Source organism: Bos javanicus, chromosome 13 (assembly GCF_032452875.1).
Source record: "Bos javanicus breed banteng chromosome 13, ARS-OSU_banteng_1.0, whole genome shotgun sequence".
Taxonomy (NCBI): Eukaryota; Metazoa; Chordata; class Mammalia; order Artiodactyla; family Bovidae; genus Bos; species Bos javanicus.
The window spans coordinates 37,937,825-37,953,669 of record NC_083880.1 but is presented as its reverse complement, the minus strand read 5'-3'; the positions used below and the strand labels follow the sequence as shown (position 1 = coordinate 37,953,669).

Sequence of the window (15,845 nt, the reverse complement as noted above, 5' to 3'; positions counted from 1 at the left end):
GCACCACACACCCCTCACTGTGCAGTGACTCAGGGGCTTCGGAAAGCACATGGGGGTCTGCAGATGGTCCCCAAGGCAGAGACCCCAGCTGCAGAGACCCCTTAAAACTCATCCTGCTCTGGTGATAAACTGTGGCTTGAGGACCAGGCACGTTGATTTGGTGACTTGATGAGTATGTAGTGTTCTCTGAGGTTCTGAGAGGATAGAGGGAGGGTGTGTGTGTGTGTGTGTGTGTGTGTGTGTGCACATGTGTGTATAATGTGTGTGAATATTTTTGAATGTGTGTACATGTGTATGCATATATGTGTGTATAAGTTGTGTGTGTGTGTGTGTGTGTGTACATGTGTGTGTGTGACTAAGCATTTGGAGAAGTGGACACAAGCCCAGTCACATTGGCAGAATTCTGTTCTGTGTGCCTGTGGGAACAAGGATCCTGTTTCTTTACTGCCAGTAGTCATTCCAGATGCTGCCCACTCTCCTTGGTGGGTGGCCTCCTCCATCTTCAGGGACATTGACTCTTTCTCATGCATCTACTCTCTTTGATTTCTGCTCTTGAGGGCTCATGTGATCAGGAATAATCTAGAATAGTCTCTCTATTTTTTAAGCTAAACTGCTTAAGAACCTCGCTTACATCTGCAAAGTCCCTTTGCCAACTAACACCACAGAGTCTTGGGCAGAAGCTAAGGGGTAAAGGTCACTGGGGCCAAAAGTCTGCCTGATTAGCTCAAATTAAAACACACACATGTCTGGACCCACCTGAGAGTTTCTGACTCAGTAGGTCTGGGTTGTGGCCCAAGAACCTACCTTTCTGAAGTCCAGGTGCTGCTTGCTAGCCCAGGAACCACACTTGGAGGTCACTAATTTGTGGGGGGGAGGCGGGGGGAGGCGGGGGTGCGAATCCCATGCTGGGTCAGGATGTTCTACATCTGGGCCACTCATGTTCCTGGCCTGGGCCTTCCGCAGCCTGATTCACGAGATATTTACAGCTGGCTTTTTGCTAATTTTAAAATGTTGCCATGACTTTCGGATGGAGTAGCTAAGCTGTACGTTCCCAGGGAGACCAGTCATCGTAGCCCCTCAGTGGGGCCAGGGCTAGGACTGGGGATGTGGTGGGGATGTTGTGGGGCAGCACTCCTTGGCTCTGCCTATGGTTAGGGCATTCACAGGCTCGCCCCAGACCTGTGGAATCAGGGACACTGGCGAGGTGCCAGCATCTCCTTCAACAAGCCCCCCAGGTGGCTCTGCCAGCTTTGAGAACACTGGTCTGCAGGTTGCCCGCAACAGCACCCACGATTGGAGCTGGGGGCCCCTGCTTTTGAGATTGAACGTGGACCACGCATGAGATCCCTGAACGTGGACCACGCATGAGATCCCTGAACGTGATGTATGAGATGGTACTTATTCCAGGTGCCCGAGAAAGGACAGGCTCTCTAAATTCTCTAAGTTGCATCAGTTGAGTTTTTGTGACAGGAAGTGAAAAAATGCAGAGTTTTACGAGTGTGTTGCCCAGACGTCATTTTTTGTGAAAGTACCTTAGCACCATCTGGTGGCAGGTTTTGGTAAGATGGCATGTAATCTTGGAAGGATATGATTTCTTTTTCCTTTTTGAAATGACCTTGAACCCAAAGGAGTCCAGGGGCCTAAGAGGACTGAGGCAGGAGGTCACCCCTCCAGACGGGGCTCACATGAGGCGTAGCTCAGGATCCCTGAGGACTGTGTGTGCAAAGCCAAGCCCCACAACTGAGCTAGAACACTTGTCTTTTATTCAGATGTTTCTGGCGAGCCCCATGTGAGGTCCGGGAACACCAAGCAGAGCTTGGCTGGGCTCCTGCCTGCAGCCAAGTGGGGAGATGAATATCAGCTGGTCGATCCAAATGGTCCAGGCAGAAATGCCCAGTTACCTAGCTCACAGTGAAGTTCAGGCTGCTTTGAGGCCCACGCCTGCCACCTGCCTCTGCCCCCTGTATCAGCTTGACTACTGTTCTCGAAGTGACCCGGGGCTGTCAGTGGGCAGCTCTCTTCCCCTCTCCTCTCCTGACCACCCCTGCAGACCTGGCGCCCGCCTCTCTGCTTCTCACGCCTCTTTCTGCAAGTCCCTTTGCTTCTGCAGTGCCCAGGACTGGACTTACCTCCTCCTGGAAGCCTTCCGTGATGCCCCGCCCCCTCCCCCCCTCCCCCCACCTCCCCAGCACCCTGGGCCTCTCCGTGGGTTCTATGACACCCTGTGCTTGACCCTGTGGCCAACCTGGACTGTGGCTCCAGGAAGGAGGGTCTCTTTCTCCTACGATCAGTCTGGTGCTAGACGGTGTCTGAAGCCCACATGGAAGTCAGTCCCCTCAGAGACATCTCGTTAGCCCCCTTTGAGCTGCCGAAAGGCGGGCTTTTACTGTTTCTTTCTGAGCACCCCTCCTTCTGATGGAGGAGGTTTCAATTATTGAGCTTTAACACATGGGTGCTGCGGTCACATCTCTTTCCTATTCATGTGGTAGAAGGGTGAGCTTTGATGAAAGTGTGTCCAGCTCTCATGTTTCCCTACTGCCCAGCTGACTCTGGGGTGAATGGAGCCCAGCCACACCGGTTTGTGACCTGCAGGCTTTGTTCTCAGGACCGCTCCATGGAAACGGAGAGTCTTACATGGGGATTCACCCACTCCTGGATGGCTTCTTGTCTCTGAGATTCAGGTCTGGAGGGGTCCTTTGAATCCCTTCATGGAAGCCTTTCCTGGAGCGTGTAGACGCTGCTATGGTTAAGAGGGTGTGGCCACACCAGGAGTCAGAGGCTGTGCCTTGGTGTTTGATGTCCTAGGAGACTGTTTGAATGGAGACAATTTTGTTTATTTTTTAAAATTTATTTATTTTTAATTGAAGGATAATTACTTTACAGTATTGTGTTGGTTTCTGCCAAATATCAGCATGAATCAGCCATAGGTACACATATGTCCCCTCCCTCTTGAACCTCCCTCCCACCTCCTACCCCATCCCATCCCTCTAGGTTGTCACAGAGTGCTGGTTTGAGGTCTGAAGTGAAGTGAAGTCGCTTAGTCGTGTCTGACTCTTAGGGACCCCATGAACTATAGCCTACCAGGCTCCTCCATCCATGGGGTTTTCCAGGCAAGAGTACTGGAGTGGGTTGCTATTTCGAGTCATGCAGCAAATTCCCACTGGTGATCTACTTTACATATGGTAATGTGTATGTTTCCATGCTACTCTTTCCCTCTTCTTCCCTGCTCCTTGACCACAAGTCTGTTCTCTACGTCTGCATCTCCATTGCTGCCCTGCAAAGAGGTTCATCAGTAACCATCTTTCTAGATTCCATATATGTGCATTAGTATATGATGTTTGTTTTCTGTTTCTGACTTACTTCACTCTATAATAGGCTGTAGGTTCATCCACCTCATTAGAACTGACTCAAATGCGTTCCTTTTTATGGCTGAGTAATATTCCATTGTATATATGTACCACAGCTTCTTTATCCATTCATCTGTTGATGGACATCTAGATTGTTTCCTGAATGGAGGCAGTTTTAAATGAGGAACAGAAACCTGGCCAAACTCTCTTTGTTTATTTTGAAATAATTTTAGACTTCTCTGATGCTGTGAAAATAGCTCAGAGTTTTCCCATACTCTTCATTCAATTCCCCCAAAGTCAACATCCAAATAGCAAAGCACCAAGGTTGAAACTAGGACATTGGTGAGCAGACCAGACTGGTAAGAGACTTGCCTGAAATCTCACCCCTTACCCTGTTCACAGGTTGCCTGATCCTGGGTCCTGCCTGCATTCAGGTGTCCTGTCTCCTCAGCCTCCTCGAGGCTGGGACAATTCCTGCCCATCTCTGTTTCTCATGACCTTATCTGTACATAGCGAAGGGTCAGGCTCTCAGGAACAATCACCCTCCATGTTGTCCAGTGTGTTCATTAAGCTGCATGTGTCAGGCATCCTGTGATGCACATACATGAGGATAGATTCAGACTTTTGCTTAGTTCCCCACGACTCAAAGAATGTGGCCCGGAGACCAGAGCCACAGCCACGGGCATTGTGGAGGAGCCACTTAGAAACCCGGCCCCTCCAGTCCCACTGGAGCTACTGAGTCAGAATCTGAGAAAAACTGTATCCTTGGGGTGGTTCATATGTGTGTTGAAGTTTGACAAGTGCTCTTGCAGATGAAGTGGGTTTCAGTCTACATGTTTTATTTTGCTTTTGAGGACTGGCTACGCCTGTTATATCTTTTCTCTGTGGGAAAACAAGCTTGTACTGAGCTTGTAAATAAGTTTGCTTATAAATAAGTAAGAAGCTTGTGGCTGCTTGTGGGTTGTCATAGCTCTAAAAGTGAAGACGAGGAACCTCTCTTCATTTTCCTACCTTAATTTTGACTTGTCCTGCTTTAATATATAAATAGCGTTTCTCTGAAGTTATTTTACATAAGTGCCAGCGCACACAAACACACACATTTTAGCTATCAAAACATATATGTAACTCTACTGGTCAGAAATCAGGAGAAAATTAAAGTGCCGTAGTGATTGAATAAGATCAAGGAGATCCACCCCTTTTTATTATTATAGCATCTTATCTATTTAGTCCATGTTCTTCTTTTTACTACTTTTTCATGCTAACTCAGTAAAGTACGAAGAATGTACTCAGAGTTGTACATGTTAGTCCAGGGATGGCAGTTTTTATTTTCTGAGTTTCTCATCTTCCTACTGCCTTGGGTCGGGGGCTCCGCTACAGGCTGATTTCCTGGGGTGCTGATACAAGCATCAGGGGAAGGGGTTCAGTTGTCACATCCTTCTGTGGCTTTAAGATTCTCTGCGGACAGAGAAACAAACCAACAAAACAAATACAACTGGGTACCCTGTCCGGATTCTCCCCTGCTGTGTCTGTGTCTGCAGGGAGAGGGTGGCTGGGTTTTCTTGTGACTATTGTCTCTGCCCGCAGACTGCGGCCCTGGAACAAGCCATCAGAGACGCCCACGAGTGTTATGATGATGAGATTCAGCTCTACAACGAGCAGATAGACACCCTGCGGAAGGAGATTGAAGAGGCAGAGAGGAGCCTGGAGAGATCATCCTATGACTGCCGGCAGCTGGTGGTCGTCCAGCAGACCCTGAGGAACGAGTTGGACCGGTATCATCGCATCATCGAGAATGAAGGCAACAGGTGGGGTCAGGGTGGGCAGAGCCCATGGGCACAGAAACACTTACTTGTTCCACGTTTTTCCATGTGCAAGTTCCAGGCTGTAGGGAATGTGTCAGGAAAGTGAGTGTTAGTTGCTCAGTCGTGTCCGACTCTTTGTGACCCGCCCTGGACTGTAGCCTGCCAGGTTCCTCTGTCCATGGGATTCTCCAGGCAAGCATACTGGAGTGGGTAGCCATTCTGTTTTCCAGGGGATCTTCCCGACCCATTGCAGGCAGATTATTTACCGTCTGAGCCACCAGAAAGGGACCCCCAAATCCAGGACCTCATGGGGCTGGAATGCTAGTGGGGGAGGCAGAGGATGAATGGGTTTGCAACAGAGATGTGGGCTCTGGCATGAGTGATGGTGGGGGGAGGGGAGAGGTGATGAAGATGACTGTGGGAGTGTTTGGATGTCAAGGTGCCTTTTAGCTCCACAGGCTTCTGGTGACAGGAATGTCTTAGCTGAAAGGATGACCAGGTATGGTTATTGAGATGCTACAGGCGAGATGCCTGCACAGTACCTGGAATTGGACCAGTGCTCAGAGCGGTTGGTGTTATTACTGCTGCTGCCATGGTGACTCTGAGCACCTAGCCCGCCAGTACTGTGGCTACCAACAGGCTGTCTGGTCTCCTCTGCACGATGGATTGGGATGTGAAGTCTGCTGGCAAGTGTCTCTGTCTCTGTCTCAGCCTCATTCACATCTACACCTGCATCAGCTACTCTCTGTTTCCTCCGTGTTCATCTATGTGACCGTGTCTGCACCTACAGGTATACTTATGTCCACATCTGTGTCCACAGCGTCTGTATGTGTACATCTACACTACGCCTGCGTTCTCTACGTCATCTGTAGCTACACCCACATCACCTAACCTACATCTGTATCATCTACACCTACTCCTGCCTCTACATCACCTACTCCTACATCATCTGTATCGACATCTGACACCTACTCTGCCATCTACATCTGTCTGGATCATCTACATGTATGTCTACCCCACATCTGCATTTTCTGTGCCTGCGTCATCTTCAGCACTTCTGTTATTTATGCTGATGCCTGCATCACCTACATTTACACCTGCACTTACCTCTATGTCATCTGCATCTCTACTTCCACCCACATCTACATCATCTGTATCCATGTCTATATCACTTACATCTGTATCTACATACACCTGTGTCTACATTATCTATGGTTATAGTTACATCTTTATCACCTAAGCCTGCACCTCATCTCCACATAAGTATGTAAATCTCTATCGTCTTTATGTACATGCATAAAGTGTCTACATCTCCATTGTCTTTACTTACATGTATAAACTGTCTATACCTCCATGGTTTTCTTTTTTTTTTTACTTTACAATATTGTATTGATTTTGCCATACATTAACATGAATCCACCATGGGTGTACATGTGTTCCCCATCCTAAACCACCCTCCCACCTCCCTCCCCATCCCATCCCTCTGGGTCATCCCAGTGCACCAGCCCCGAGCACCCTGTATCATGCATCGAACCTGGACTGGCAATTTGTTTCACATATGATAATATACATGTTTCAGTGTCATTCTCCCAAATCATCCCACCCTTGCCCTCTCCCACAGAGTCCGAAAGACTGTTCTATACATCTGTGTCTCTTTTGCTGTATCTCATACAGGGTTATTGTTACCATCTTTCTAAATTCCATATATATGCGTTAGTATACTGTATTGGTGTTTTTCTTTTTGGCTTATTTCACTCTGTATAATAGGCTCCAGTTTCATTCACTTCATTAGAACTGATTCAAATGTATTCTTTTTAATGGCTGAGTAATATTCCATTGTGTATATGTACCCACAGCTTTCTTATCCATTCGTCTGCTGATGGACATCTAGGTTGCTTCCATGTCCTGGCTATTATAAACAGTGCTGCGATGAACACTGGGGTACATGTGTGTCTTTCAATTCTGGTTTCCTTGGTGTGTATGCCCAGCAGTGGGATTGCTGGGTCATATGGCAGTTCTATTTCCAATTTTTTGAGGAATCTCCACACTGTTCTCCATAGTGGCTGTACTAGTTTGCATTCCCACCAACGGTGTAAGAGAGTTCCCTTTTCTCCACACCCTCTCCAGCATTGATTGCTTGTAGACTTTGGAAAGCAGCCATTCTGACTGGCGTGAAATGGTACCTCATTGTGGTTTTGATTTGCATTTCTCTGATAATGAGTGATGTTGAGCATCTTTCCATGTGTTTGTTAGCCATCTGTATGTCTTCTTTGGAGAAATGTCTGTTTAGTTCTTTGCCCATTTTTTGATTGGGTCTTTTATTTTTCTGGAGTTGAGCTGTAGGAGTTGCTTGTATATTTTTGAGATTCGTTGTTTGTCAGTTGCTTCATTTGCTATTATTTTCTCCCATTCTGAAGGCTGTCTTTTCACCTTGCTTATAGTTTCCTTTGTTGTGCAGAAGCTTTTAATTTTAATTAGGTCCCGTTTGTTTATTTTTGCTTTTATTTCCAATATTCTGGGAGGTGGGTCATAGAGGATCCTGCTGTGATATATGTCGGAGAGTGTTTTGCCTAGGTTCTTCTCTAGGAGTTTTATAGTTTCTGGGCTTATGTTTGGATCTTTAATCCATTTTGAGTTTATTTTTGTGTATGGTGTTAGAAACTGTTCTAGTTTCATTCTTTTACAAGTGGTTGACCAGTTTTCCCAGCACCACTTGTTAAAGACATTGTCTTTTCTCCATTGTATATTCTTGCCTCCCTTTTCAAAGATAAGGTGTCCATAGGTGCATGGATTTATCTCTGGGCTTTCTATTTTGTTCCATTGATCTATATTTCTGTCTTTGTGCCAGTACCATACTGTCTTGATGACTGTGGCTTCGTAGTAGAGCCTGAAGTCAGGTGGGTTGATTCCTCCAGTTCCATTCTTCTTTCTCAAGATTGCTTTGACTATTCGATGTTTTTTGTATTTCCATAAAAATTGTGAAATTATTTGTTCTAGTTCTGTGAAAAATACCATTGGTAGCTTGATAGGGATTGCATTGAATCTATAGATTGCTTTGGGTAGTATACTCATTTTCACTATATTGATTCTTCCAATCCATGAACACAGTATATTTCTCCATCTATTTGTGTCCTCTGATTTCTTTCACCAGTGTTTTATAGTTTTCTATATATAGGTCTTTTGTTTCTTTAGATAGATTTATTCCTAAGTATTTTATTCTTTTCGTTGCAATGGTGAATGGAATTGTTTCCTTAATTTCTCTGTTTTCTCATTCTTAGTATATAGGAATGCAAGGGATTTCTGTGTGTTGATTTTATATCCTACAACTTTACTATGTTCATTGATTAGCTCTAGTAATTTTCTGGTGGAGTCTTTAGGGTTTTATATGTAGAGGATCAAGTCGTCTGCAAACAGTGAGAGTTTTACTTCTTCTTTTCCAATGTGGATTCCCTTTATTTCATTTTCTGCTCTGATTGCTGTGGCCAAAACTTCCAAAACTATGTTGAATAGTAGTGGTGAGAGTGGGCACCCTTGTCTTGTTCCTGACTTTAGAGGAAATGCTTTCAATTTTTCACCATTGAGGATAATGTTTGCTGTGGGTTTGTCATATATAGCTTTTATTATGTTGAGGTATGTTCCTTCTATTCTTGCTTTCTGGAGGGTTTTTATCATAAATGGATGTTGAATTTTGTCGAAAGGCTTCCTCTGCATCTATTGAGATAATCATATGGCTTTTATTTTTCAATTTGTTAATGTGGTGTATTACTTTGATTGATTTGCAGATGTTGAAGAATCCTTGCATCCATGGGATAAAGCCCACTTGGTCATGATGTATGATCTTTTTAATATGTTGTTGGATTCTGTTTGCTAGAATTGTGTTAAAGATTTGTGCATCTATGTTCATCAGTGATATTGGCCTGTAGTTTTCTTTTTCTGTGGCATCTTTGTATGGTTTTGGTATTAGGGTGATGGTGCCCTCATAGAATGAGTTTGGAAGTTTACCTTCCTCTGCAATTTTCTGGAAGAGTTTGAGTAGGATAGTAGGTGTTAGCTCTTCTCTAAATTTTTGGTAGAATTCAGCTGTGAAGCCATCTGGCTCTGGGCTTTTGTTTGCTGGAAGATTTCTGATTACAGTTTCAATTTCCGTGCTTGTGATGGGTCTGTTAAGATTTTCTATTCCTTCCTGGTTCAGTTTTGGAAAGTTGTACTTTTCTAAGAATTTGTCCATGTCTTCCAAGTTGTCCATTTTATTGGCATATAATTGCTGATAGTAGTCTCTTATGATCCTTTGTATTTCTGTGTTGTCTGTTGTGATCTCTCCATTTTCATTTCTAATTTTGTTGATTTGATTCTTCTCCCTTGGTTTCTTGATGAGTCTGGCTAATGGTTTGTCAAGTTTATTTATCTTCTTGAAGAACCAGCTTTTGGCTTTGTTGATTTTTGTTATGGTCTCTTTTGTTTCTTTTACATTTATTTATGCCCTAATTTTTAAGATTTCTTTCCTTCTACTAACCCTATACCTCCATGGTTTTCATCTGTCTACATCTCCATCATCTTTATGTACATGTATAAACTGTATACATGTCTATCATTTTTATGTACATATATAAGCTATCGACATCTCCATCGTTTTTATGTACACGTCCTAACCCTAACCCTAACCCTGGTAGGCTCCAGTCCATGGGGTTGCTAAGAGTCGGACACGACTGAGCGACTTCACTTTCACTTTTCACTTTCATGCATTGGAGAAGGAAATGGCAACCCACTCCAGTATTCTTGCCTGGAGAATCCCAGGGACAGAGGAGCCTGGTGGGCTGCTGTCTGTGGGGTCGCACAGAGTCGAACATGACTGAAGCGACTTAGCAGCAGCAGCAGCATAAACTGTCTACACCTCCATTGTCTTTATGTACATGCATAAACTGTCCATGTCTCTGTCATCTTTATGTACATGTATAAACTGTTTACATCGCCATTATTTTTATGTACATGCATAAACTGTCTACACCTCCATCGTCTTCACATACATGTATAAACCATTGGCACCTGCATTGTCTCTGTGTACATACACATCTACAATGGTGTCTCCATTATTCCTATCTGTACCCATGCCTACATATATGACTGTATCCACCTGTGTACCTATAGCCCTAGATGTGTGGAGAATGGATTGAGGCCAGCCTCCCAGTGTAAGGACTCTGCTTCTCTATTAAGTGGAGATTCTTCAGTTCAGCCTAGCCCACCAGGCTCCTCTGTCCATGGGATTCTCTAGGCAGAAATACTGGAGTGGGTAGCCCCTGCCTTCTCCAGAGGATCTTTCCACCAACCCAGGGATTGGACTTACATCTCCTGTGGCTCTTGTATTGGCAGGCAGGTTCTTTATCACTGAGCCACCTGGGAAGCCCTCTCTTATTTTAAAAAGCCCCCAAAACAAAGAGAACTCCTGTTCAACAAAGAAGTGGCATATTTAGATTATCAGCAATTTCTACCTTACCATTTTTTTATGTGTGTTTCACAGTTTATGATTGACCTTCCCATCATCATGCAGTGTGAGTGTGTTTGGGGGGTTTAGATTGAGATAAAAGAGAAACACCCAGGCGTTCCCCCAGGGACACTTCTGTCCTCTCTCTGGGGCTCTGTCTTGGCATATGAGTGCTCTAATGTGTTGCAGGAAAAGGAAGATTTTCTTTTGTTTTCTCTAGTTCCGGTCAATGTATTGTGCTGAACTCAATTATATTTATGTCACAGTGAATGCTTCATGCACACATATACAAAATGTCTTGAACTGGTATTTAAATGTCTTTGTGAAAAGTTTTGTTTTGGAGGCAGGACTTCATCAAAAGGTAACTGGGTACCTCTTTTGTGTGTTTATATAGAACTCTTAATTTTGATATGATTTCACACTGATAGAAGTGTTGCAGGCACAGAGCAAGGAAATTCTGAATCCTCTTAGATTCACTAGCTGTTTACATTTTGTCTCAATTGCTTTTATCTTCCTGCTATCTCTGGTTATAGAAACTATTCTTTAAAAAACAAGTTGGAGAATCATATGCTGGTTGCCCTAAATAATTTATCCTGGGCTGGCCATTCTCTTATTTTAGGGGTGGTGTGCATGCTCAATCGTGTCTGACTCTTTTGAGACCCTAAGGTCTGTAACCCACCAGGCTCCCCTGTCCATGAAATTCTCCAGGCAGGAATACTGGAGTGGGTAGCCATTGCCTCCTGCAGGGGATCTTTCCCATCCAGGGATCAAACTTATGTCTTTTGCGGCTCCTGTATTGCCAGGTGGATTCTTTACCACTGAGTCACCTGGGAAACCCTCTCTTATTTACAAAAAACCCGAAAACACAGAGAACTCCTGTTCAACAGAAAAGTGGCATATTTAGATTATCAGTCATTTATACCTTACCATTTTTTATGTGTGTTTCACAGTTTATGACATGACTTTCCCATCATCATGCAATGTGTGAGTACATTTGTGATTCTTGAGCTGTTGGATCTAGAGGAAGCCTTGTTCATTTTTGCTGGACACTAGAGCCTCCCTCTTACCCCACAACCCCATTCTGTTTGCCTTGATGACTTAACGATGGTGACCTCTCTCTTTCTGGTTCTTCCTGTCAGGCTGAGCTCTGCCTTCATTGAAACTCCAATCACCCTGTACACTGCGAGCCATGGGGTCTCCCTCAGCCCTCGGCACGGTGGGAAAGGTGAGTCCCCAACTCTGGCTTGTTCTACTTTTCTGTCCTAGGAAAATGGAAAAAATTAAGCGACTTTGTCTCCAAATGTAACATTCATGCTCCCTTCCGATCCAGCTGGAAATTCAGTGCTTTTATGTGGGGTCCTTCCTCGTTCTGCTGATGTCCTCCCACTGGTGCCGAGTAACTGAGTCTAAAAGTTTACAAGGAGAAAGTCAGGCCACACGAGAGGCCACCATCCATGAGCATGAGGCATTTAACTGGGGAGGAAAATTGCAATTAACATTTACTTTGGCGAGAAGTAGATAATGAAATGTATCTATCCACCCTCCCCCTCCCCCAGTGAAATGAACTCTTTTAAGCAAAGGTGCTTAATCTAGCATCAGGAGCAGAGTAGATGCTCAACTTTTGTTCGTTTTCTCTTCCATTCAAAGCTGAGCAGGAAGAGCTTGGTGGGCAGTGGAGCTTCTGCCTTCAACACTTGGTCCTTTGCGGCGGTTTCCCGCACTTGTGAGATGTCCACTCATGGCTCAGTCTCCCCAGTCAGGACCGAACAGAACGGTGCCCGGAGGAAGGAAAGCCTGGCTTCCAGTGCCGTCAAATCCCAGGGTCTCAGAAAGCTCAGAGGGCTTTGTGGAGATGGGAGAAGGGGCAGGGGTCCCCAGACACCCAGGCTGGCTCCAGGGGCCCGTAGCTGTGTGCAGGGTGCTGGGCTTGATGCTTTACTGTCGCAGTCTGGAAATTCTTCACAGTTTTGAACAGCAGGCTCTGAAATTCAGCAACTGGTTTTACAAGCACCCCATTCTGCACCTGCTTCTGGCCACCTGCTTTGACCTGTCCCCCTTGTGTCCCTCCCCCGTGGCTTCATGACCTGCACCGCCATGCCTGCTCACTCTGCTCTGTCATTGAGGGTCACCTCTGTGGGATGCCCTGGCTCTGTGAACCCAAGTCCTCTGGTTAACAAAGGGAGGAGGGTAGCTGGAGAAGACTTTGGGGTTAAAAAGTTAAAAAATCACTGTGTTAGTAAATCTCGAAAGCCTTTCAGATGTACGTGTGTGTGCTAAGTCACTTCAGACATGTCTGACTCTTTTGCGACACCATGGACTCTACCCTGCCAGCCTCCTCTGTCCGTGGGATTTTCCAGGCAAGAATATTGGAGTGGGTTGCCCTGCCCTCCTCCAGGGGAATCCTTCTGACCCAGGGATCGAACTTGTGTCTCTTATGTCTCCTGCAACAGCAGCCGGGGTTTTTTTTTTTTTTTTTTTTTTTTTACCACCAGTGCCACCTGGAACTAAAAGCCTGCCTTTTGGATGAGACAGGGTGAAACTTTGTGTTTTCTGAAACTTTAAGTTTCTCCTCTTGGCTGGTCTGAAGCAGTGAATGTGGCCTCTGGCCCAGGGGATTCCCATTCTGGGTTTAAGGGCATCGTTTCCTCTTGTTCCACAGGAGGAAGGGGGTGGTGAGCAAGGAGTTGCGGTGTTTATCTGGTTTGGGGTGCAGGGGGACAAGGGTGTGCCTGGAGGCTATTCCAAACCCATCAGAGGAAGGTGGGTTGACTCTGAGTTGCTCCTTTGGGGAAGCCTGAGGTGACAGTGACTCCCTGGACTGGATTTCCTGGTCTGGTCTGGATCCAAGTGTCCCCTGTGACCTCGAGGTGAGGGTGCTGGGGTGGGGCAGAGGCCCTGCTCCCACAGAATGTTATTGCAGGAGAAACACGGATCTCAGTAAGTTGTACCCAGTATGAAGGGAACTGTGGGGGCCTCCCCTCTGCTCTGCAAACCTGGAGGGGCCAAGTGACTTGTCCCAAAGTCACACAGCGGCCGGCAGGGCTGGGTCCTCAGTGTGGGCCATGTATCCTACCTGTTGCCAACCAGCCAACCAGGAAACCCCACCTCAGTGCTAGGCATGTATTTTTCAACAAATACTTTTTCTTCCTCTTTCATTGGCCTTTACTCATTGCACCCACCTCCTTTTTTCTTTTTTCAAAGATCTCACCAGGGCTGTGCAGGATATAACTGCGGCGAAACCAAGACTCAAAGGCCTCCCCAAGAACCTTCCGAGGAAAAAGGAGATGGTAGCAAAAGACAGAGCAGATGAAATTCTGGAAGAGACACTGCTGAGAGGTCCAGAGGACATGAAGCCGGGGCGGGTGGTAATCAAAGAAGAGGGCGAGTCTAAGCTTGAACCAGGAGATGAAGAAGCAAGTCCCCCGACCCAGGAAGGGGCTCCGGAGGATGTCCCAGATGGAGGCAAGATAAGCAAAGCCTTTGAGAAACTAGGCAAGATGATCAAGGAGAAGGTGAAAGGCCCCAAAGAACCCGAGCCCCCCGCCGACCTGTACACCAAAGGGCGGTACGTGATGGTCTCCGGAGATGGCAGTTTCGTGGATCCTGGCTTCTGTGTCTTCTCTGTCCCAGCCAAAGGGGGCGTGGTGGTGTCTAAGGGGGACGACTCTGTGCCTCCTGACAGTGGCGTGGAACCCTCTCCCCAGCAGCCTGAGCCCCCTCTGGAGGAGGGACAGGGGCCCCCCCAGGAGAAAGAAGATGGTCTGAAGGAGGAAGGGGGGCCCCCTGAGGGGAAAGGAGAGCCCCCTGAGGGGAAAGGAGACAGTGTGAAGGAGGAAGGGGGGCCACCTGAGGGGAAAGGAGACGGTGTGAAGGAGGAAGGGGGGCCCCCTGAGGGGAAAGAAGACGGTGTGAAGGAAGAAGGGGGGCCCCCTGAAGGGAAAGGAGATGGTGTGAAGAAGGAAGGGGAGCCCCCTGAGGGGAAAGGAGAAGGTCTGAAGGAGGAAGAGGGGCCCCTGCAGGAGAAAGAAGATGGACACCCCCCCACCCCGCACCCTGCAGACAAAGGGGATGAGAAAAATGCCAAAGAACTGAAGGGGCTTCAGGGGAAACAGGATGACCAGAAGGAGGAGGGGGCCAGAGGGCCCTGTCCCATGGTGGCGCCTGGTCCGGAGGGGCCGTCTACACCCCGGTCTCAAGGGCCTCAGGTCATTCTGGGTGGGTCCGAGGGGCATGGGGCTCGGAGCGGCAGCCGGCTGGCGAGAAGCCCTCCCAGGAAGCTGGCCTATGAGAAGGTGGAGGTGATGGAATCCATAGAGAAGTTTTCCACCGAGAGCATCCAGACGTACGAAGAGACTGCTGTCATTGTGGAGACCATGATTGAAAAGACGAAGGCAAACAAGAAGAAACTGGGAGAGAAGGGATCCTCCAGTGCCTGAGCTAACTGGGAGGAGGTGCCTCTAGGCCCCTGTAGACACGTGCTTGGATGTTTTAGAACAGAGGCTACAAGGGTGAGGATACAAGGTTCTTTGGATTAGATCATGGTTGGCCCATCTGGCTTACCAATGAAGCCTTAATTAAAATGTTTTATTTGCTTGCACATCCTTTGTCTGATTAACAGGGGCCTTGGGCTTGCAGGTGGGCCAGCCTCACTCAGGACAGGGGTGCCCTGCTAACGGCCACTGAGCTGAGCTCATTTAAGAAAGTAGACGAGCCCTTTGCCCTGGGGCATCGCGGGGCTCATTAGAGGATCAGAGTCTGGATTTCACACCTGAAACATGTCAGGTGATGGTTCAGCTTGTTTTCACCGCATTTCAGGCACAAGCACACGATCGCATGACGGGTGCTTTGTTAGAAGTCAGGTGATTAAATGTGTCTGTCTCAGTTTGGGTTCCCCAAGAAGCTGACCCTGCAGCAAGGATCTGATGTCATTTCTGGGGACGTGGTCCCAAGAAGCGTCAGGAGGGCAGGAGACGGAGGTGGAGGCAGCAGGGCATCAGAGAGGAGAGGCGCTACCAGGTGGGTTGGCACTGTGGGCTGCTGGCGCTCAGCCCCCATACCTGGGGGCTCTAGGAGACGGGGCGGAACTCGGTCTTCAGTTACACTGCCCGAGGGTGTGGGAGCTGGGTGTTGACCCACCAACCCCTGTTGGCCAGAAGGGAGGGCCCAGGACAGCCCTCAACCGAGAATCACAGGTGCAGGTGGGCTTTTGGACGCCAG

At 47.1% G+C, this 15,845-nt stretch overlaps 1 protein-coding gene across 2 annotated transcripts in view; it reads left to right on the top strand.

Annotated features, from left to right (window-relative positions):
- BFSP1 (beaded filament structural protein 1) overlaps nt 1-15,225 on the top strand; it is a 38,709-nt gene extending 23,484 nt beyond the window's left edge. For both annotated transcript variants that reach the window (XM_061436305.1, XM_061436307.1), the window contains exons 6-8: nt 4,932-5,152; nt 11,768-11,853; nt 13,830-15,225. In XM_061436305.1, the coding sequence (XP_061292289.1) occupies nt 4,932-5,152; nt 11,768-11,853; nt 13,830-15,064 (1,542 nt within the window). In that variant the 3' untranslated portion in view covers nt 15,065-15,225. The remainder of the gene's footprint in view (nt 1-4,931; nt 5,153-11,767; nt 11,854-13,829) is intronic.
- Nucleotides 15,226-15,845: the final 620 nt, after the last annotated feature.